This window comes from Lepisma saccharinum, chromosome 15, assembly GCF_977018435.1.
Source record: "Lepisma saccharinum chromosome 15, izLepSacc3.1, whole genome shotgun sequence".
NCBI classification, from domain to species: domain Eukaryota; kingdom Metazoa; phylum Arthropoda; class Insecta; order Zygentoma; family Lepismatidae; genus Lepisma; species Lepisma saccharinum.
In genome coordinates this window covers 28,096,606-28,121,992 of record NC_139243.1, presented here as the reverse complement: position 1 = coordinate 28,121,992, position 25,387 = coordinate 28,096,606, and the positions used below count along the sequence as shown (strand labels likewise).

General features: G+C 37.9%; 1 protein-coding gene across 1 annotated transcript in view; it reads left to right on the top strand.

Moving 5' to 3' along the window:
* LOC145999437 (glycine receptor subunit alpha-2-like) overlaps positions 1-25,387 on the top strand; it is a 413,104-nt gene that overhangs the window by 369,136 nt on the left and 18,581 nt on the right. The window contains exon 6 of the mRNA XM_083136398.1: positions 13,010-13,092. Coding sequence (XP_082992524.1) covers positions 13,010-13,092 — 83 coding nt within the window. The remainder of the gene's footprint in view (positions 1-13,009; positions 13,093-25,387) is intronic.

Genomic DNA, 25,387 nt, shown 5'->3' with positions numbered 1-25,387 from the left:
GATGAAACTACTGATATAAATATTTAAGTTATAAGATAATAATATAAATGATGAAAATAATGCTTCTAAGAGTTTAATTTTCTTGCAAAATAAACGTGACGTTGGAAGAAATGAATCTTCTTAAGTATTAGAAACAATGTGAGGCACTTAGTGAAGTGCAATTCTCCTGTAGGAGAATTCTGCTCTATGTGCTTTGGAGAACTCATTGCGCACCTTTGGTACGTCCAGGACTTGACATTTCTTCTCAATAGCAAGAACAGCCAAATGAGGCAGTTTGCATCCAGCATCCTGTTTCGAGCAAGCCTTTTCAAAGATTTTAAGGACAACCATCTTCGTAACGCTGAAGAGTTTTGGGCAAAATTTGTGTTTCACCTTTCAGGGAAATGTTATCACAGGGTAAAAAATCAGACAAAGGTTACAGTTATCTCATAATTCAAGAAATATTCTCACCCTGGCAATACTTACTCTTACTCTACCACTCCAACGTATGTCTGTGCTACCCAATTACAGGCACCTATGGAGTTCGTGGGAAGAAGTTCTTCGATTTTGATATGTACGAGAAAGAGTGAAACTGCATCTAATGATTGAAGAGTGGCAAATCCTAATAAGCGTTCTTTTACCTGCCCGCGATATGTTTTGAATCGAATTTTAAGTGTAATTTGCATTTTTAAGTTCAAGTTCAATACATTTCCAAATAATATCCCCTCATTAGCTTCAAGAGTATCGAAGAAATCCCCTTTGTTAAGGTTTCCTCAGACTCATCATCTCGAAATTCAAGTCCCTGAATAGTAAGAAACCGCGATGAATCCACAACTGACCTGTAGTGACGGGTTTTCTTCGATCACCTTTGGTCCTGGGTTCGATACCCAGTGGAGGCACTTTAAACTATAAGTCCAGTCCCGATTAGCCTTACTGTGCATAAATTGGACTTCAAACGCCAAATCAACCAACCAACCAAATCTTGAATCAACTTTGAATATCTTTTAATAATTAGCGTTGTCACTAACGACCACGATTAGAATAATTTGCCCGTACTACAGATGATGTCTTGTGGTCCTGAAAATATTCGTGATGTTTTAAAATCATTCACATTCAACACTTTTTCCCAGTTCTTAAGACTGGTTGAAACTTAGGTTAATCTCGGCTATTACAGGACATAAATGAATGAAAAATCACCTATGCCCAGGTCGGCACTCGAATCTTGGACGAAACAAATTAATATTTGTTAATCAAGTTGGTATTATAAGCAGGAAAGTGATATCATGCAGAATACACCACTTTTAAAAGGTGAAAATCGCCATATTCTTATAAATGAACTCTCTTATTATTCGATATTTAATTAACTTCAGTTGGGGGCCCGGGTGGGGGGGGGGCGAAGTGTCTGGCATGGGGCGTCCCCCTGCCCCTCTGGCGTCGTCACTGCTTCCAACCCTCTAATAACTTCGCTGCTGATAGCCTCACCTTCGAAATGGAAGCTTGTGTGTCGGCGAATAATACAAAGAACTTGTGTTCACTGTCCCTCTTTCATTCAAAGTCTGCCGTTTTCCTTTTCAGCTTTTCCTGCAAAACGCCCTGTCAGCAAGCAAACCAAATTACAGAATTTTTATTGCCCCTCCCTTGCATCAACTTTCATTCCTACTTTAGGCCTGGATTTATGGCACGTACCCGCTACTGCAGGTCAACCTCGCCCATGTTTGGTGTTTGCCCCCTGAAGCAAAGGTGTCCATTGTTCAAAGCGAAACCTCTGTCAGTGGGGAACGGCCGAAAAATAGTCTCGGAATACACCCTGGTCGTAAACAAGCTCCCGCCACCCTGACATTGCTGTCAGCTTCCCTCTGAAGTTCGATAAAACTATTTTGTGAAATGTGTTTAATAACGAGTGAAAATTTAGACAGTAGATACTACATGTATTTTGCTCATAAACTTGAAGGCTAAATTTACAGAATAAAAAGAACAGCTACAACATTCCTTCATCTGATTTACAGAAAGGCTAATCGGGACTGGACCCACAGTTTAAAGTGGGGTTCAAATCACAATGTGCCTTCACCGGGTATCGAACCCGGGACCCCTTGATTACAAGGCAACGATGCTACCACTGTACCATCGGGGAATTCCCTCATAGAACAAAGTTTCCTTCTACGACGATTATACAGAACTTAGTGCACTTCCTTCATTTGAAATCTGTTCTATATCATTTGAAATCTATATGTATTTCGTTATTACAATCCAAGGAATAGTATTCTCCTTAAATAAGAAATAAAGAAATTAAAAAAATAATTGGAAATAATCTTCAAACGGACGTAAAAAAATCGAATCCAACCACCTGCAGAATGCCTGAGGGAAACAACAAGAATTTTCTCAACAAAGACAGATCCGAAATTTCCATAACATTCTAATAATTTCGCAACCCGTGCAAATAATCATGTGATAAAATCTTGTAGTGGTTCCCTGTAAACACTAAAATCACCAAATTTCTTCTTTCCATATTTCCCGTATTTTCTCCTCCTCTTTAGCTCTCAGCTGTTCGGAGTGGGATAATGCAAGATTATTTGTCCCTAATTATCTCCTTCTCTTAGTCTTGCTTATATCTTGGACTCCTTAATAACTTTCCAAACAACTCCTTATCAATTTGTACTGCCATGTTTCCTACAATGCTTTTCCTACTTCCTAATAACAATCACTTCTGTACACCCTTTGATGTAAAAATTAAATAATAAAAATAAACCATATCCGTCGGTCCGTTTATCTTTCCAACCTATAGAGCTGAGACTATTTTTACAAGATAAACCTCGGACGCAGACATTCCACGATCTTTTGGCCCCTCCTTCCACCTTCTCTACCTGCCCTTTTACTTGATGTTATTCAGAATTGTATTAGTATCTGGAGTACTATCGTAACATAAAGTTTTTTTTTTTTAAAAAAAATGGGGAGTAACGCTGTGTTTCGAGAGAGTATAGGAAATAAGTTTAGGTATTCATTCATGCCTCTCTCTAGAATAGTCTTCTTATTTTAACTTAATACACGCTTATCAACGTTTCTAATTGAAATACTTTATTCCAAGCAAACAAGTATTTCCAACTGATTAAAAATTTTGCTTTTATTTTTTCGAGACGAGACGAGACTTTTCAAAAGCCGTCCCGTCCCGTGAGCAACACTACTTGGAACCCAAATGAGGATGGTGAAGATGAAGATACTTTGTGCCCATGACTCTTGTTTTCGTACTACACTTCGCTTAACTATAACGTGCAATATTTAGCAACCTCTACACAATTATTCAGGCTAACAAGAGTATAACTGCCTGATTATTCTGTTGAAGGTTTTTTTAAAGTTATTCTCAATTGCTTTATTTTACTTCGCTTTTCTGCTACTTTTGCTAATCGTGAAGATGAGAATGATAGTGATGAGATGATCTGGATGACACATGGACAGGTACACACGACCAGGACACAAAACAAACCCCCAAAATAAAATATACTGGATGTAAGACCAAACACAAGAGCCTAGTTAGTCCAGGGTGTACTCTACAACTATTCTAGCAGTGACCATCTGTAAACCTATAAAAGGTGGTTTCCGTATGTTCAGTGTAAGTAAGCAGTTTTTCGACGGTTTGCGGCGTCGAAACGAGGCGTCAGAGAAACACTACATACGCCACATACGTTTGTGTAGTGATGATGCACTGTATGTCAAGCCTGATCAAGCTACGTATTCATGTAAAAGTTTTCGATTATACACTACAGAGCGAGCTGCGAGCGGTGAAATGGAAAAACGTAAGCGAGACAGAGGCTTCGACGGTTGCGTTCGTCATCTGATTGGCGAATAACAGTAAACTAGAGCATTGTAATTATGGCAGAACAAACAGGAGATTGTTCCGTGAAAAGGAGTGCGCCTTCCCCTACATTATTTTACCTCTCAAGGTAAAGTTCTTCCCTACTCCTTTCTTAAAGGGACAGGTTGGGTCAATGGGAAAAAAAGCCTTATTGTATTTACCAAATAGTGTAGTCAAACAGGAAAATAAAGGAACTAATTCATAACTAGCTGAAATTTGTTATGTATCGTCTATATAGCATTAAGGACAACATACCAAAAGTCCCCGGCGATAACCCGCACACTATGTCCGCCATTTTAAAATATGGCGGGTTTAGCGTACGGATGATAGCCACGGACTTTTGATATGTTATTATTAGTGTTATAAGGAAGCTATATACCAAATTTCAACTTGTTATGAATTATACGTGTAGTTCCCTTATTTCGTGAAAACTTTCATTGTCCTCCATCTTTCAATATGGCAGACCTAGCGTACGGGTGATCGCTGGGGACTTTTGGTATGTTGTTATCAATGTTACACAGACGTTATATATCAAATTTCAGCTTGTTATGAATGAGTTCCTTTATTTCGAAAAAATCGTCAGAAGTGACTGCACTAATATATGGAGGAAGGAAATGTTGAAGGAGTTTAAGTAAAAATAAAAAGAAAGAGTCGAAAAAATAGCAAAAACGTCAAATTAAAATTGCAGAACAGAATATTACATTTTGTTGTACATCATGAAACAATATCGCGCTAGCCGAGACGCCGGCAGGGTGAAGTAACGTGGTTGAATCTTGAATGGATCACTATTTTGTACATATGGTGCATATCCTCATTTGTAATTTTGCATTAATGAAGGGCTTGTTAAGTTTTATCCAAAGATGTTAACACTGAGGAGGGTAGTCCTTGCTTTTACTGTTTACATAGTTTATCCGTATCTTGTACTAAACATTTAAAAAAAAAATGACAGTGGCAACCATGAATTAATACGGCATGGCTGCATACATACAGGATATATAAATTATATTTCTTAATGTTGTTCGTTGTGAAGTCCTCTACGCCTTGTGATTTCTAAGGCTTTGATTGATTGATTTATTGATTTGGTATCTTAAGTCCACCTTAGGCACAGTAAGGCTGATCGGGATTGAACTTTCAGTTTAAAGTGGGATCCGAACAACTATGTGCCTCCACCAGGTCTTGAACCCGGATCATTTTGACTACAAGGCGAAGACTCTACAACTGCGCATCGGAGAAGCTCCTTTAAGGTTTTGTACGGCGACACTTTACCGCATTTCAGGGTGGACCATTTAAGTTGAAAATGCGAAATATCTCACAAACGAATCGTTTTCGAAAGAAATGTTTCAAATAGAAGTTAATTGATTTTAAGGAGGAAAGCAAATGCCATTATGTATGAGTTAGTAGCTGGACATTTTCAAGGTAATTTGAAGATCACTCACATTCTTTAAGTAAAAAACGTATTTTTTAAATACTTTATTCACCTTTTAAAATTAACAACTTTTTAGAAACCATTTTTCTAGCCAACGCTTAGTTTCGCAGATACTAGAAATTAATTTGAGTGGCTTTCAAATAATATTTTTATACTTCTTATACTTAGGCTATATATTTTTTTTCAACTGTTATACATTCCAATGTAAAATGGGCAACGCTGTATTTGGAATTCTTTGTTAAAGAAAGAAATAAATAATATCCGCTTTCCCATTAAACTTAATTAACTTTTATTTGAAACAATTCTTTCAAAAACTCATGGATTGCGAAATGATCCACCCTGTATATATGTAAATATCGTCACCCCAAAGCCAAAACCTCAGATGTACTCAATTTTACTTTACGATAAAAGCATATAAATATTCAAATATCCCAGATAAAACAGATTTTTCATTTGAGTAAATGATGTCATCGGTAAAATATGTCCCTATTGATGACTGTTTTTAGATCATATATATTTGCATAGGAATCTATCAATAAAAAGTAGTCATAAACTACGTTAGGTGAAAAAGTAAAAACTACATAGTCTGTGTACATAAATACTTAAATAGCTAAATGATATAGTGTGTATTTCATTTTGTTTGAGAATTGAATTGCAGAACCTGTCAATGAAAAAACCAGGAGGAATTCTGCTTCATATTTAGAGCACGTTACAATGTCACTCCTGATGCTCCTGTTTGGATGCTGCGTAAGACGAGCTCTGAGAAACAGCCTCCGACATCCCCTTTGAGATCGTAATTCAATGCAGCGGTTGTTGACGTAATGGGACTTAATTACGTCACTTAATTACCCCACTTTCCTGGTCCTGACCGCGCCCTCGCTGTTGTCCCGTATTAAATATGCGACCGCCTTCTCCATCCAGATGGCGACGGTAGAGACATCTGCGGGAGAATGAGAGACTAATGAACAACGGAAACATTTTAGCGGGGCTGAGCTCACGGAGTCGGTATATTCTGATTATTCCGACCTGGTTTCATTAGATACACCTCTACCTCTTTTCTACTATATGGGCCGGAAATGTAGTTTATGCTTCAGGTGTGAGTTTGCAAAGAACGGTGGACGGATTTTCCTCAAATTATATTATGCTTTGTCGAAGAGCCATTATATTTCGGTTGGGGTTTTCAGACAGGATTCTCATGTCTGAGTTACCTAGGAACAAGTAGGTTAAGGTAAGAAATAACCATTGTTTACCCTAGGGAGTGGGAGAGTGCTGGCCCACTATCTCTTGTTTTTCTATATTTATAGTGTGATAATTTTTTATAAAAAAATGAAAATAAACTACATTGTTCCCTATGGTTTGTATTCCCAATGCTTCTGTATTAGTTTTGTTCATAAAATCATAAAGTAACTTATTTTATTAAAAACATAAACTAAACGTAACGTTTCAACCTTCCAGCAAGGTCTTCTTCAGACTCTGTATCAAGTACAAAAGTAACAAGATACAAAAACAGGGCATTATATATACACAAACATTCTCCCCAGACTATTAGAAAGTTGTTATGGAACTTTCTAGCAGGTGGCTTCTCCTTGTCAACTGTACTTTCACCTAAAAGGCTAAACATATTTACTTCCATATAGAATGTGGTTGGGCTTTATATCTCACGCTCTTTTTCCTTCATTTATCTTCCTTCTTCTCTCCTCTTTCTCTCTTGTCCTTTCCACTTCTTCTAATACCTTCTTCCATTCTTTGTTTAACTTCAGTCCCCCATTCCAGTTCATTGTGTCTTCTTCACCTTTGTTATCTATTTACTTGGCCTCCTTCCATTTTCTCACATGTATTCTCTTCTCCCTTCCTATCTGCTTAGCCTCATCCCACTCTATGTCATGTCCTGTTTCTCTCGTGTGTTTAAATATCGCATTTCTCTCTCTCTTAAGTCGTACATCATCCCCATGTTATTTCAACTTGTCTTTAAGCCTCCTTTTCGTTTATCCTATGTACACACTCTGACATTCTTTACATTTCACTTCGTAGATAATCCCTTCCTCTTCCTCTTCCTTCTCTGACAAAGGAAAAGCCACAGGCTAGAAAGTTCCATAACAACTTTCTAATAGTCTGGAGGGAGTAATGTTTGTGTATATATAATGCCCTGTTTTTGTATCTTGTTACTTTTGTACTTGATACAGAGTCTGAAGAAGACCTTGCTAGAAGGTTGAAACGTTACGTTTAGTTTATGTTTTTAATAAAATAAATTACTGCCTTGGTCAGCATATTTATATTTTTTCATAATCATGGAAACAAGGCTTAATGGTGTTATAACATAAAGTAACGTAAAAGTATGAAAAATTCACTTGGTGAGCCTATCAACCCCCCCCCCCCCTTTGCTATGTGTATTCTGACATGTCACTGTTAGCTGGTAATGATCGTAATTTATTATAATTACTATATAATTGAACCTCTATTAACGTAAAAACGTTTAATTAATGATAAAATATGTGTCTGACACTCATGCAATAATTGTTATTTCTTTCTAAAATATTATAACTATTATAACTTCATCTACATAAACAACAAAGGAAGCAGCGATTCATAACAGAAATGATTTCTTGAATTTCAGTGATAAACGAATGTGTGGATGAGGGAAAAGTACATACAGGCATGCACGTACATTCACTTGCAATAGTGTTGTTATTGCCGACCTCTGTAACGAAGTGGTTAGCACAACAAGCTTAGAATCCATACTGGGACTGGGTGTTCTTTGCGGGTATCCCTTCAGTATGTTCATAATATAATCATACATCCTCATCGTCATGGTTAGCCAAAAGTTGCGGAAAACCGACCCTAAAATAAGGAAAATAACAAAAATAAATCAGCCTTCCTCTTCTGATCTTGATGTTCTTATGCCTCAAGGTAATCCTTAATTGGGGTCAAAAGATCGGAATTAACTTTAATTTGATGTCCGCTGTGAGTGAGACACTTTTCATAATGAGTAAGTTACTTACTGTAAGTAAGTAACAATAAATATCACTGGATTACGTTTAAGAATGAGTAACTATGATTGTAACTGAGTTACTTGACAGAATGAATAAGTATAACTCTAACTGAGTTACTTTACACAATGAATAAGTATAACTGTAACTGAGTTACTTTACACAATGAATAAGTATAACTGTAACTGTGTTACTTTACAGAATGAATAAGTATAACTGTAACTGAGTTACTTTACAGAATGAATAAGTATAACTGTAACTGAGTTACTTTACAGAATGAACAAGTATAACTGTAACTGAGTTACATTACAGAATGAACAAGTATAACTGTAACTGAGTTACTTTACAGAATGAATAAGTATAACTGTAACTGAGTTACTTTACTAAGTATAACTGTAACTGAGTTACTTTACAGAATGAAGAATAAGTATAACTGTAACTGAGTTACTTTACAGAATGAACAAGTATAACTGTAACTGAGTTACTTTACAGAATGAATAAGTATAACTGTAACTGTGTTACTTTACTAAGTATAACTGTAACTGAGTTACTTTACAGAATGAAGAATAAGTATAACTGTAACTGAGTTACTTTACAGAATGAAGAATAAGTATAACTGTAACTGAGTTACTTTACAGAATGAACAAGTATAACTGTAACTGAGTTACATTACAGAATGAACAAGTATAACTGTAACTGAGTTACTTTACAGAATGAATAAGTATAACTGTAACTGAGTTACTTTACTAAGTATAACTGTAACTGAGTTACTTTACAGAATGAAGAATAAGTATAACTGTAACTGAGTTACTTTACAGAATGAACAAGTATAACTGTAACTGAGTTACTTTACAGAATGAATAAGTATAACTGTAACTGTGTTACTTTACTAAGTATAACTGTAACTGAGTTACTTTACAGAATGAAGAATAAGTATAACTGTAACTGAGTTACTTTACAGAATGAACAAGTATAACTGTAACTGAGTTACATTACAGAATGAACAAGTATAACTGTAACTGAGTTACTTTACAGAATGAATAAGTATAACTGTAACTGAGTTACTTTACTAAGTATAACTGTAACTGAGTTACTTTACAGAATGAAGAATAAGTATAACTGTAACTGAGTTACTTTACAGAATGAACAAGTATAACTGTAACTGAGTTACTTTACAGAATGAATAAGTATAACTGTAACTGTGTTACTTTACTAAGTATAACTGTAACTGAGTTACTTTACAGAATGAAGAATAAGTATAACTGTAACTGAGTTACTTTACAGAATGAACAAGTATAACTGTAACTGAGTTACATTACAGAATGAACAAGTATAACTGTAACTGAGTTACTTTACAGAATGAATAAGTATAACTGTAACTGAGTTACTTTACTAAGTATAACTGTAACTGAGTTACTTTACAGAATGAAGAATAAGTATAACTGTAACTGAGTTACTTTACAGAATGAATAAGTAAAACTGTGACTGAGTTACTTTTCAAAATAAGAAAGTATAATTGTAATTGAGTTACTCCCAAAATGAGTAACGAAAATGTAACTGAGTTACTTTTTGAACAGCGTAACTAACTAGAACTTGACTGAGATAAGTAAGAATAACTTTTAAAGATAATTAACAATACATGTGTAAATATTTACTTGTCACCATGAATAACTATAAGTTCGACTGAGCTGCTCTTTAAAATCTGCAACAATACCTGTATATGAGTTAATTTTGAGAATGAGTAACTACAATTGTAAGTGATACACTATTAGTAAAGTAACGAAAATTAGTAAAAAAACTTTGATTGAGTTACTTTTAATAGTAACTTCCCAAACAGCCCAATAAACGTACAACAAATCTTCAGGAACAGATGCAGTAGTATAGGGAATCGAACGGTATGCCTGATTGATTATGTTGTTGAGTGTTGGAAGCAATTTTCAGAAAGGAATCAATTGAGAAGCGCCATCAGGCTCTGCCGAGAAGCGAGACTTTGAGACGGACGACACGGCCATCCCATTCCCCTGATTTACGGGAGCATTCTGAGGGAAAGTTCCAAGGAACAATGAAGGAACCAGATATTGCCGCCGAAATGGGTTACGGCAGGTGGGCGGAAGCTGTAAAAAGCCCGTGTTGGCTTGTGGAATTTGCCCTCACCTGCCCAGGGACACCTAGAGGTAAGTTGTCCCTTATTAGGCTTCGCAAGATTTAGAGCTTCTGAAAAGTCTTAGCAGGACTCGATACCTTAAGAGTTGTGAGTTAGGACATATATTTGAGACGAGGCTACTAGGATACTAGGGTGCATTTGATCTTTCGAAAGACAGATTTCCTGCAACAATGGCATCCTAACCTGATCAAATGCTCTTTCCAGCTTCTTTATCTTAATTTTGCTATCTCTCCTTCTATTCTCTATTACTCATTCTTCCTCCACATGTATCAATTTCGATCTGTCCCTGTGTCTCCCTTTCTTTTAATTTATTTTTCTATTTCACTCTCTTTTCTCCATTTCTTTCTTTCCTTCTTTCACTCTGTCCTCTCTCTCTCTCTCTCTCTCGATTTCTCTTTTCCTTAATCTCTTTCTTTCGTTCTCTGTCCGTTTCTCTCACTTTCATTTCCATTTCCATTCTTTGTCTCATCCCATTTCTCTTCGTCTCTTTCTCTATCGTTTAGTCTCTCTCACTCTATTTCTTTGTCATTCCATAGACGAACATGAGCTATGCCATCAATAGGAATTAAAATAGTGGAGGAGTGGTTAGCACAGCGGCGTACGACGACAGGGTTCAAGGGTTCGAATCAGGGCCTGTGCAAGGTATTCTTTGTGAGTCCCTTCATCAATTTCATCAAATCATCATCATCCTCATCGTCGTGATTAGCCAAAACTGACAGAAAAGCGACGCTAAGTAACAAAATACAAATCTTTATTTCTCTTAATTTCGTTCTCCTGCTGTTTTTCTCCTATGATATTTCTTTCTCTATTTTCATTCTTTCTTTCATTATCTCTCTTCTCCTCCTTCTCTTTCCCTGTTTTTCTTTCGTTGTGTTTCCCCCTCTCTTTCACTTTTTTTCTGTTACCCATCTTCCATTCATTCTCTCCCTCTTTTTCGTTCACATCTTTATCAATGTTTCTTATGTTCGATATCTCTTTCTCCTTATTTATTTTTCTATTTCTATTCCTTCTTTCGTTCGCTTTACGCCTCTCTCTCTCTCCCTCTCTATCAGTTTATTTATCTCCTTTTCTGTTTCCTATTTTTCCTCTCACCCTATCGCATTGTTTCCCTGCTTGTTTCTGTCTCTCGCTCCCTCTTTCTTATTCCATTTCTCTTATTCTGTCTGTTTCGTTCCCTTATCTCCACTTTCTCTCTCTCTCTCTCTCTGTGTGTGATTCTTAATCTACACAAAACAATTCTATAAATTTGTATCGTAAGCTACGTATGTGATTGAGAAAGAGGATAAGGAAAGACAATTTTACAGTGTTTTAACACCACTCCACGCCCACCACTTTGAGACGCCCCTGGTGGATAGGTATGTATTCTACGTGGCTGATGTAGGCGACATTAATTAAACAACTAAACGACAGAATTGAAATTTCAAAGGATATTAGCATTTACTGTAGCTAAAATAGGAATGGCGATCTTAGTAGATAATGATGAACAATACCCGTGCGTATTCCTAATTTCTAATGCATTGTTGTTATTTCGACCATCTACGATGCAGATTGCTTTTGCGCTATAGCAGAGCTATATTGTACCATTTAACATATATACAACATTTTGTTTCCGAATATTTCAACTAATGGGTGTTAGAGGTCTTGTAGCAAGTCTGTACCTCACAGAATATGTACAATACGAATATCCCGTTCATGCAATAAGGAGATACACTGGACGAGAAACATTACAAAATAGCTGGATTCATTCCATACATATGCTCTATCTCGGGAATCTGTGGGGAAAGGGCGCGCATAACGGCAGAGAAGGGAATAAAGCGAGAGGGCGAAGCGAAGTAGTATTGCAAATGGCTGGTAGGTAGCTGCAGTCTTATTTTTCCTTCCACGCGATTCTGCTCCTTGTCGGCACTCGTTCATTGGTCGAGCCGTTTGAAGTCACTACTTGCTCAGAGACTTGCTTTCTGTCGCTTGATCCAGACAGAATGTATGCTATTATACTGTTAACAGTATATTATGTATTTCTATCGCCTTCCTGCTCTTTGTCCCCTCCTCCCTGTCCCACTCCCTTGGAAAGGCCTCCTCGATGGCGCAGTGGTAGCGTCGTCGCCTTGTAATCACGGGGTCGTGGGTTCGATACACGGTGGTGGAACATAGTGGTTCAGATCCAACTTTAAACTGTAGGTTTAGTCCCGATTAGCCTTACTGTGCATAAAGTAGACTTAAAACACCAAATCAATCGTCTCTCTTGGAATGACGATCTTTTGAAAAACGCTGTATTTTTTACAACGTAGGGGCAAGATTACTTGACAAGAAGGCTAACTGCATCACCCACACACCATTTGCTCGTTTAGGGTTGAAAATTCGACGACATTCCACAGGGTTTTACTTTTCTCGGTTCAGAAGTAATGAAATAAATGTTAAACCTGAAACAGCTAAGAAAAATGATGATGATAAGTATAACAGAGTTATTTTAAAAATTAGAAACAGAAACAGAATAACATGTCCAATTAATTAACTGTACATTTTTTAAAAAATAAATATAGAAAGTCTTGATAATTCTGTACCATTTGCTTAATAATATTTTGTGCATTATTATTTTTTCCCCACAGGTGCAGCATAACGCTACTCTGCCCCATGGATTTCAGCCGTTACCCCATGGATATTCAAGAATGCATGTGGGAGGTCTATTCGTGTAAGTATTGATTCAAAACACCAACTGTATAAGTGTTCTTAATTGAAATGTACAGTCACAAGCAATAAAAATCAGACACCCATATCTTGAAACGCTCTCGATTCTGAGCACGGTGTTATGCAACCTAACTCTACGGCGTTAAAGTTATGCAACACACATAACATCATGCAGAGAACCGAATATTTCAGGATAAGATGTCCCACTTTAATTGCTGGTGACTGTACTATTTTTGTAGATATGTGAATAAGATTGTCCAGCATCGTGGCGTTGCGGCCTAAACAGTGATGTGCCGTACACTATAAGTTTACGTCTACATGCGTTGTCTACACGTAATCTACGCGTAGATTATATTGGGTTGTAGTTTACATAGACTACGCAGACAATCTAAAGTGCATTAAAATTACTTTTCAAGGCTTTCATGAAAGGAAACTGACCCTTTTAACCATATTTGTTCCTAACAAACTAACAAGAATCCTACTTACAACAAAATTTATCTTCTTTTCTCATCAACTATGGAAGAAGATAAATCGTATGCAAGAGAAACAACAGATGGCACTCGTGAGGCAAAAGTAGTCTTTTTCCCCATAAAATAGTAGAATATTTCCTACATTAAGTTTCTTCCTATGTGAGAAATTGTTTAAAATTGCAAGGAAAAGTATAAAGGTTTCTTCTCACACATTAGCAACTTATGCGCAGTGTAATTTTGTTTTACTTCTACAGCGCCCTTTGCTATGTTCTCACCGTTGACTCACATCTTTGGGCCTAAGGCATCATGCTTTGGGCTCCAGCTTCGGGACGCTCGCAGGTTCAAGTCTCTTGAGGGAAGCGTAAGAACTTTTCTCCTGAGATTTCGGCCTGTGTATGTGCCCGGTGGCCATCCAACATCGTGAGGAAATTGGGGAGCTACGAGAATGAGTAACGTAGCCCGGTCATGGGAACTGTTGGGGGTTCGTCATGCTATCTACGCGTTAACCCGTAACTCGTTGGACTTTCTCTCACCTCGGGGAAGTAAGTGAGGAGATTAAGGTGGTAGTGAGACCGACTTGGTAGGTAGGCCAGGGTCCTCAATGGGCTGTTGCGTCACGGGTTATTATTATTATTGCAAATATGATTATTTTGGATCGCATATCCAACGCACATAACATGTGGATTGTCGAGAAATTGTAATTTAACCAATATTTCCGATGCGACTCTTTGTTGACTCACCTGTGGTTTGTGGGAAATCATGAGTGAATACTCATTGTACGGGGTGGCCAGAATAAAAGTTACCCAACTCAGAGCCCTCTGTAGCCTGTTTGAGGCATCGTAGAACTCTGAAATTTGATGAATCCACTATGCAGACCATGGGGAAGAGGATGGCGATAAAAAATTAGTTAAATTTTCCGCCACCAGGTTGAAATGTGGCGCTGTAATAATGTTCAGCACTCACGTTAAGTGATTTAGCCGAGTTATAAATTAGAGATACTTTTGTTACTGGCTGGAAGTTGAGAGAAAATAATCTCTCGTTTATTGCAAGATTGCAAGGTAAAGGCAAATCCATAACCAATTGGAGCAGTTTACGTCATTCTTACAACCCATCATGGAAGTACAGCGCCACATTTCAACCTGGTGGCGAAAATTGAACGACTTTTTTTTTTTTTTTTTTTTTTTACGCCATCCTCTTCCTCATAGTGGATTTACCAAATTTCAGAGTTCTACGATGCCTCAAACAGGCTACCAAAGGCTCTGAGTTGGGTAACTTTAATTCTGGCTATCCGGTAAATCATGATTCTATATACTGATGACGACAGCAATTTTAATCCACATACACACACAATCACACACACACACACACCAGGCCCGTACCCAGGGGAGGGGCACCCTTGCATCAATGTATTTTCTTGCTTTAGGTAATAGATGCAATGTAATGGCCAATATGAAAATTTTGATTGTGAAAGTGTGAAAAATCCTGAGGTGATGGGAAAAAATGGATGTCACTTCCGTGACCAGCATTAAAAATACTTACAGAATCAACTATTGATTTGAAATATTCCGACTTTTCCCCCGAAATGCAGGGATGCGTAATGAACTGTGTATTCCCGAATTGTGAAATAAGATCTCTAGTAAAATGTCGAACCTAATGGAGATGAAAAAGAGTTGATAAAACAATAAGGCTTTGAGAAATACAAGTAAGTGGAGAAGTTAATGTTTTACTGAACTACAAGTTTCATACTCATTCTCTGATACTATTAGAATAATGAAACCAATACGAATTCACTACACTCTGAAAGGTGGTGGCAACAGAGGACACTCCTTTTGGTGTTAGTGCGGATTTGGCGTCGATAGCGCCATCTTTGTTGACTTTTTACACCATACTTCTGTCAGCCACATCAAGTAGCTTTAACACTAGATCAGATGTTGTCTAACACCAGTTAGAGTGTTACATCACTTTTGGTGATAACTCAGGTGCATAAATCTTTGAATGTGGGCAAGCACGTGATCTTTGTACGGCAGCGGCGGTACCAGCCTTACTCGTTAAGTGGGTCATGTCCTAAACAAAATATTTTTCCATATTCACATTGGTACTCAGTAATCCAAAGAAGGAATTATTATCCAATAATAGAAAGTTTGAATATTGGAGTAGAAACAAAATACAAGTGTACACAATCAGTTGAGGAGTCCAGGATAAAATCCTGATAATCAAGGTAGTCCTGTTTTTACAAGAGAACATATCCAAACTATGAAGACTCACTACTTTGTCCATGTATACCATTTTAAACTTTCATTTTTCTCAAGACTGAGGCATGATGCGGGAGGAAAGAGTGGCATAATGTGAGGGGGGGGGGGCAACTACACCCACGCCCAACCTAATCGCCGCCACTGATAGAGTCAATCGTGGGAATATGTCCATCGGGGTTAAATGCACACCTCCGTATCTCGCGCAACGTTCATGTTATGGCAACTCTGCGACTCTTGTTTGAAAGCGCCCTCCGTGGTGAGACGAGGCAGCAGGTTTGGAGCTTGTGAGAAGAATCTGAAGCCATCCATGGTTAATTTCATGAGATAAGAAGACAATTTTTGAGGTAATAATTTTTTGGACGCTGCTGTATTAACAGTGTGCAATAATATTCCCAAGAGAGAAAGAAACTGAATTATATTTGGTGTAAAGATGAAGAGTCAGGTAAACATATCAGCAGAGTGAGACTGCTGCATGGTGCTCAGAGTAGCCAACCCAGTGATTCAATTTTCTGCTTTTAGCTGTGGGGTGATATGCCCACAGAAATTAAGTACAATATGCCCATGGGCATTATTATGATAAGAAAGTACCACAATGTGACTGGATCCAGTGTATTCGTTGTAGTATGTGGATGCATGAAATATGTACCAAATTCACGCCCATATGTCCAAAGTGCAATGCAATTTCTCCCAAATGTAAACAGTAAAAGAGGCTATAGTAAATTCAAAATAAATGTTATTAGAAACGCTATGCTTGTCTGTAGAAATGATGTTCTGTTTACGAAACAAACGTTAATAATCTTCCAGTTAATGCTGTGTATTATTTTCCTTTAAATATGTCAAGTATTACAACAATTGTTTCTTGTATTACCCCTAATGGGTGGGCATTTTACCTGAACACGGGATGATTTGCCCAAATTGACGTTCATCTGTTTATTTTTCTATGGTTCTTTTGCTATAATACTTACAGTAATAAAACTTACAGGTAACAATAACAAAACATGTAGCTTTCATTTGCCATCCTTTTCATTGTGACACTCCTTCATTTAGCGAAGCTATAAACTGCCAAAAAAAAGTTTGGCGTATTCCCCCGAGTGACTCTACTCCATGATCCAGTTGAGCAGAGCGCTCTCTGCAATCACAGCGGATTCGAATTATCTTACTTTTGCTATCATTATCTATAACTATAATTTAATTTTTTTTTCAAGAAAGGTGCCCAAGAGATAGGTTAGACTAGCTTTGGGTGTGCATGGCCCACTGTGCCCACCCATTGTGACGACCCTGTTTTGCTGAAAACGTTAGGAAAACCCAAACAAGCGTAGATTGAGCTTTCTGAGGATAGCGATAGATGGAAGATTTTTGTCGATGCATCATTATACCTTAGAGTTTAGGAGTACCATAGAGTTAGTTAGTTAGCAATTTCATAATTTAGAGGATGAATCTTCATTTGCAATTGTGTACTGATATGAATACATTTATTGTGAAAATTTGCACAACTGTGTTAAAAATTCAAGCAAATAACCATTGGAATCAACATGGGATTTCACGTGAAGTTACAAAATGCGCTAGTATTTTCCCTACAAGCCCTAAACACCTCACCCACCTTTATCTTAACCACGTATATTAGAGGGATATTATTTCCGTAACATCTTTGGCAGTTATGCTTTTGAAGCTTCGGAACGAGTCACAACTCTCGAAGCAGTCAATTAACCAAGCGAGCCGCTGACGTCATCTCAACACAGAACCTATCGCTAAGCCCCTTGCTCAGGTTCTATACGCCCACTAGGCTCGCTTGACAGACTCGCGCAGTCTGCTGTAGATTTTCCGAAAGTAATTCGACTCTACCACCAAACTAACGCTATGGCGCAAGAATCCTTTATTAACCAGGTCCTGAAAGCTGTTTATTCGTTGTGTGACGTGTGGTCAAAGCATCAAGTCCCATCGCCGCTGCTTGCTGGCTACTTCTTTGCAACTAGCTAGATAATTTTTGTTTGCACGCGTTCTAAATTTGCAGTCTGTTACAGAATTTAGTTGTTCCACCTGGCAGAATCAAATTAAAGTTATGTAAGCACTGAAGAATAGCTGATACAATGTCTTCAGTGTCAGTTCAGTGGAAATATCTAAGGTTAACATCGTACCCTGCCGTGAACTTCCGTTGTCACAGTACACGTTTCCAGTTGGCCATAACTTTAATGGAGTTACTATGTTTTGCTCACCAAAACCCAAGTCACGACTCCGACTTCTAAGTTGGAAGGTGCTTTAAATGGACACGACACAGACCGACTGTTTCTGTTACTTCAGAATCTTGTATGTGTTTGGAGCGGAAGTAATGTAATCAGTGTTGCCAACAAGTTTAATCAAAATATATATTTAAGGCAAAAAAGTTCTGGGTAAGTTCAACTAACTTTTTGACTCTGCCTCGTATAACTAGAAAAGAAAACAACTGATATTTTCAGTACCACTGGAAATAGCATTTGTTCATTAAATAAACTATTAAAAATGTGCAATGAATTTTCTAATATTATTCAAAGTATATATATTGTAACGATATCTATTTTATAAATATAATCTTATTTATCATATAATTCAGAGTCAAAATTTGCTCTAATTATATTATGCACACATAGGCTAATCGAGACTGGAGCTACAGTTTAAAGTAGAATCCAAGGGACCATGTGTTTTCATCTGGTACCAGCGAGAGTGTAACCACTACATCATGTGGGAGGCTGTTTTGATGATAAAGTTACCGTATATACTTACGTCACACACACACACTTTGATTTAATTTTGATAATACAATTGAGCCTTGGTTCCATATTGATTGATTGATTTGCTTTATTTTACTTCGCTTTTGTGCCACTTTTGGCTAATTTGCGAAGATGAGGATGAGTGATGATATGATGAAATTGATGAATGGACGCTCACAAACATCCATGCCCAGGCCAGGATTCGAACCCGGGACCCCTGGCGTCGTAGCGCGATGTGCTAACCACTCCGCCACGTGGGCCGACGGTTCTATATTAAAAACACTACAATTTCTGATCAAAGCAGTTTTATTACAGACTAAAAACACTTTCCACGTGACCATCCTATTTCAGGGTCTTCTTAAGACGATGTACTAAACTCAAAAACGGGTTGGGGGGGGGGTCAAGGACAATTTATTTTATCTTGGTAGACAAGGCTTAACATTAAGATGATATAGTGCAGAGGTAAAAACTATCAAAAAGTAGGGGGCAGCTGCCCCTCTAGACTCCCCTAATCGCCGACACTGCAAAACACAACAGCAGCCACACGGAGCATGATACTGGCCGTGAGTCAAGACGCCAGAACCTCGTTAGTCTACAAAATACAGTCCACGTGCATTACATGGAAAGGAGTTAGACATTTGTCTGCCTTCACTTTTTACACTCTATCACATACAAATATCGTATAATGTTTAACTCATTCAATATCGAATTTAAAATGTAAGTTTGTGCCGATTTTCGCATTACAACCTCAAAAGTTCACGATACATAAATGTTCAAACATATCATATCACTGTTATATTTTTCGCAGAATTTCTCGCTTCGTTTTCATGCATTTTTACGACACAAGAGTTCAAAGAAATTATCCTCGAATGCATGTTTATTGAACCACGTCCAGTAGACTGAAAATAAAAGAAGAGAATTTCCGCACGCCCGAACTGCATAATATTTCACGATCCCGAAAGCAGTCGTAAAATTTCTCTAGGTGCATAAAAATAAATGAATTATGTGTCAAGTTGAACCGTAAGGAAAAGCGTGGAGGAAGGTTTGACAGCGGGGCTCGCCTGATAAATAAGAAACTTGTATGGTGGGGGAGGGGCCGGGGGGGGAGATTTCTAGGCTGAGTTCTCGTACGTTAAAAGAAAGGAAGGGTTTGGTTGTAACAATGCTTTTATGGAGACGATCCAAATCTGCCATCCTAGACTTTCAGCGTCGTTCTAGGTAAGTGGTGTTCAAAGTGTAACAAGTAAAAAATATGTTTGACTTATATTTACGGCTTGTAACGACAATGGCTATGCGCTATGAATGCTAATGTTCTTAGAAGGGGTTTCAAATGTATTGGTCTAAATATGGGCGAAGGTTTCAATATGGGTTTTGAAGTTACCAGCGCTGCAGGGTGCTGCAGCCTGGCAGAAGCTATGGGAACTGGTTATCTGTCAAGGACAATAGTTGCGGCGCCAATTCGCAAGAGAAAGTGGTGGTTATAGTTGCGGCCTTGGACGCTGTTATAGGATTGCGACCTCCGAAAACTTTTTGCAGGTATGTTTTTACTGAGCGTTTTCTGAATTCTCATCTGCTATGTATAGGCTATGATATTAGCGGTACATAAAACAAATGTTGGCTTTTATAATGCCATTATATGTTTGTGATATATGTACAACAGAGAGCGAAAGTAAATTGAAGAAGAAAAATACCGTGATGGTCTAAATATGGGCTATGACATGAGGTCTAATGTTTAGATCACATTTTCAACAAATATTTCGATGTTTTTCTTAATTTCAATTTTTCCCATTCCGCGTGATTTTCAAAGCAACAGATTATTCATAAATATGAATTTTATAATGTTTTAGCGATAAATGACTGTTTTTTAAAATTTTAATTCTTTTTTGTGATATTGCCACTAGTAGCCCATATTTAGACCACAATTTTGAAATACATCATGTTACCATTTTTTGTAAATTGATTTTATTTTTAAAAAATGGAGACCTTCTATACTTTAGCATGCTATTACATTTAAATATATATTTCATAGATATGCATTTTAAAGGCAGGTGCTTGATATATTATTATTTTCCTCCGAGAATGACAACCAGTGATGTGCGTCTACGTGCAAACAACGATAGTCTACATTTTACATGTAGACTATTTTATACACGTAGATTACGTAATCTATGTAAACAACATGGTGAAAGGTAATAACTTAGCAAAGGGCGCCGTGGAATTAAAAGAAAATTATACTGCGTATCAGTTTCTGATGTGTGACGAGAACTTTTCATACTCTTCCTTCCAAATTTGAACAAATTCTCACCTAGGAAGAAACCTAATATAGGAAATATTATATTGTTTTATAGGCAATAGACCACTCTTGCCTCACGACTGCCATCTGTTGTTGTTTGTGCACACTATTTATCTTCTTCCATAGTTGATAATAAAAGAGAAGATAAATTTTGTTGTAAATAGGGTTCTTTTCATTTCGTTAGGAACCAGTATAGTTGAAAATGTCACTATCTTTTCATGAAACCCTTGAAAATTAATTTTAATGCACTTTAGATTGTCTACGTATTCTATGTAAATTACAACCCAATGTAATGTACGCGTAGATTACGTGTAGACAAGGCATATAGACGTAAACTTATAGTCTACGGCACATCACTTATGACAACATAAAAAGCCTCTACTGCATTTTTAAATTTCATTGTAGATTAATCCCTATGTTTGTTATATGTCTACTTGAGGTTCAGATAAGCTAATCGGGCTGATCCTTGAGTGTGACCTGTACCACTGCACGATGTGTCACTACTGGGAATCAAATCCGGAACCCCTGCTTATTATATGACGACGTCCGCCACCTGGGCTCCTATGTAAAGGGTCAAGAAAGTAAGGGGGAGTGTCACTTCGCTTTCCTGGAATTAAAAAAGAATTCTAACTTATTTCGTATGTTTGAGTTTCCTTTCTTGAGTTTGAATTCACTTTGTTATGACTGTATTCTCTTTATTATGCTTGTTAATTGAGTTGGTGTTTTAAGTCCACTTTATGCACAGCTAATCGGGACTGGACCTACAGTTTAAAGTGTGATCCGAACCACTATGAGCCTCCACCGGGTATCAAACAGACGTATATAACGCTTTCTTATTGGCTTTGCGCATCCGGAAGTGTTTATATTCGGTGTCCACCGTTCCTTGCTTGCTTCTTTACAGGAAAAGTATGAAAAAGTTAGACTCGTGATTATTTCAACTAAGTTTGTATTCAAAATGTCCAAGTAATGTTAAGAAATATACATTTGTGTGGAAAAATGTTTTCTGATGATAAAATTAAAATTAAACCTATGTAAAATAATAATGTTGAATATCTCCGAAAGTGCTTCTAATGTAATTTCTGCATTATGGGAGAAGTTTTATAACTTATGCTAAACAATACAATTTCTGTCCTGCACAACAACAATGTAGCAAGCAGTGAGTAATTAGAAGCGTAATGTTGTTGAAAAATAATTATGTTTCTCAGTGATCATAACTAGTTAGATTGTTTGTAATGATGTGACTTTAAATAGGAAAGCCATTCATTTCAAGACGAGTTCTGCCTTTCCTTCTTTCAAAACAATAATTCTAAAAATGTTCTAAAAATCATGTTCCGTTTAAAAAGGTTTCATATATTATTAGGATCGATATCTGAAATCTACACTGTCGTGCCATCTAGCGTTAGCTTGAAGGAACACTGTAGTCTATAAAGTTTCGGAATGACAGCCAATCAGAAGTCAAATCTTTCTGGAGATTCTGCAGCAGTGTAGGGTTTGTAAATACGCACCCGGGACCTCTTGATTACAAGGCGTAGACGCTACTACTGCGTCATCGGGGAGGCTCTTAAGTTTGTATTCAGTTTCTTATGTTTGTATTCAATTTACTATATTGTCTTTTCCTGCCTTTTCCTACAAATTTTACCCCTTTCCACCATGTGTCCATTCTTGTTTACTATGTCCATTGTTGGTCATTCTTTTACAACCTTTTCTCTTCCTTTTTCTGTCATTTTAACCTTTATACTTTATCCCTCTCTTTCTCGAGATTCGTGTTTCATTTTCTCTCTCTCTCTGTCAATAGTTTCTTATCCTCCCTTTATTCTCTTTAACTCATTTACTTTTTTCCTCGCCCGTACTCTCTTCCTTTCTCTATCTTCCCTTTACTTCCCTCAGACGATTATAATAGCTCTCTGTTTTACTTTTGACCACTCAGTAAACTATCTGCGGGAAACCAGTAGCCGCCACGCAATTGGGGAAGTTTGTTGGTAAAAGAAGTAACATAATAATAAGGTAACAGTTTCATAAATCGGAGACACATTTCATCATTTTTACACAAGAAACTAATTACGGAAATGAGTTTCTCCAAGGTTTGCAATGTTCATCGAGGTATTTTCTTTCATCGTGGAATATATTTGACCGTGAAATCATGTATTTTTCAAGAGAAATATCTCACCGACGCACAACTGCTATTGCTTTCACTTGCTTGCCCTACGACAACCGGATGCTGCGTACGTTTGATGACGTAAGACCCTGTCAATGTTTCAACCCCCCCCCCCTATTTGTTACTATGCTTACCTACCGTAACCAAACCTAACCTAACCTAACCTTATCGGAAATGGTTCGTGGGGCTATCCGTGAATGGTTCGTGGGGCTATCGGTCAGCAACCGTGCATAATGGTTCGTTGGGCTATCCGTGAATGATTCGTGGGGCTATCCGTGAATGGTTTGTGGGGCTATACGTCAGCAACCCGGGCTATACGTCAGCTACCCGTGCATAATTTTTAATTTCCACCGGTGACGAACACGATAGTAGGTATTTTTCGGTGAAGAAGGTTGAAACACTGCATACTCACAGCGTGAGTCAAGATGTGCCCGCCATATTGTGTGTTCCGGAAGCGAAGAAAGGAATAAAAAAAAGCACTAAGAATGTGAAGAAAATGCGTTTGTTTTCGTGTAAAAGGCATAATGGCACCTTGAACTATGTTCCGCAATACACAATTGGTAAGTACGAACCATCCGAAACACAAAATATGCGATTTTAATGTGTCTCCGATCTATGGAACTGGTACCAATAATAATAACCAGCGACGTAACAGCCCGTGAGAGCCAGGGCCTACCAACCGACTGCAGTCTCACTTCCACCTTCCTATACCCTGTCTCAGCTAACTGTGGAGCAAGGTAGCGCATAGCGTCAGAGAAGCGAGGAAAATGGAGTAGCCAGAGCGAAGTATGGTAACTGCAGTCGCTTCCCTTACCCCCCCCCCCCTCCGCGCAATTCTACCCCTCTCACGTGCTCATTGGTGGAGCCGCCTCGCGTCACTACTTGCGCAGAGACTTGTTTTCGTTCGCCTGCTCCAGAATTAGCTGGGACAGACTTTAGGTAGGAGATCATCCATTCAGTTACGGGGTGACGTACGATTGATTGGGTGTTTTAAGTCCACTTTATGCACAGTAAGGCTAATCGGTACCGGACCTACAGTTTAAAATGGGATCCGAACCACTATGTGCCTCCACCGGGTATCGATCCCGGGACCCCTTGGGGGTGAGGTGTGGTCAGCACGACGAATCCGTAGTCGTTGTTGTAGGTTTCCATAACAAGGTTACCGCACGGCACGGTGCGGGATAAAACACAAGAAGTAGCAAGCACAATTATGTCTTGTCCTGGGGATCCTGGCTTCGTAGTGAGCTATACAAACGATTCTTCCACAAACAGTAGCTTTCCGTGAATATGCATACATGCAGACGAATCAAGCTACATAAATCTACTTGCCGCATAGCTTCAAATTCAAAGATACCACCTCAGAAGTTGCTTTTAGCAGAATGAGGTTAAGGAAGCGAATCAAACACGTCAGGGTTCACATTTACTGTAAATGTCACAGACTGTAAAAGCAACATGTATCAAAATGGTATGGGGCAATTTGCACTCACGTTTTGATGAATCCAAGTGTACCAAGTTTCATGTTTCTATAGGGAGCAACAGCTGCTTCAGTGCATATAGAGGACATTAAAACAAACAACTTTTCTCCGTAACATTTTTCTCGTTGGTGCATAATTTCGGCGCTACAGTCGTTCAAAAAAACCTGTTTTGCCGCCTGAATGCTGGAAACCACACACATCATTTGATTGCATTTGTGACGTCATATCCCGTCGTGAAGCGATGCGTTCCAGGGTTGCCAGCAACACACATATTTTGTGAAAATTTCCATAGCCACATTCAGCACATTATGTACCGTAAAACAAAACGAGCAAAAACATTCTGTAACCTAACAGGAAGTGAAGAAACGATACGAAAAATGGTAGAAAGAAAATAGAAATCAAGTGGAAGTGGTCATATAGAATTTTGTCTCGGCTTACATGTCAAATATTTCCAAATCTAGTTACCAAGTTGGTATTTACAATTTAGTCTATCCACTTCATCCTTCTGATACTAGTTGTCTGTGACACACTGAACAGATGACAAAATAGAAATGAAAGAACTCAAAATTCCAAAGGTAAGCAACACATAATATAATGTATATTCAGGGCATTATGAGGCAAGTGACAAAAATGGTTGAAAATACAGGGATATAAGTAGTAGTAATACAAGCTCCTCGACGACTGGGTTTATCTACGCACCGAATACACATGTAATAGTTTGCAAATGTGAACAGGGCAGTATATTCGCCATTGGTTCATCATTAGATTGTTACTGTGGTTGTACGTGTTTTAGCAGTAACGTAACAACGTGAACCTCGGATACGTCCGTTATCAGCACAAAAGTACCACAAGGCATCTGGACACAAACATGTAGACATCAACCTTGCAACGAGATTTGCACATATTTGAC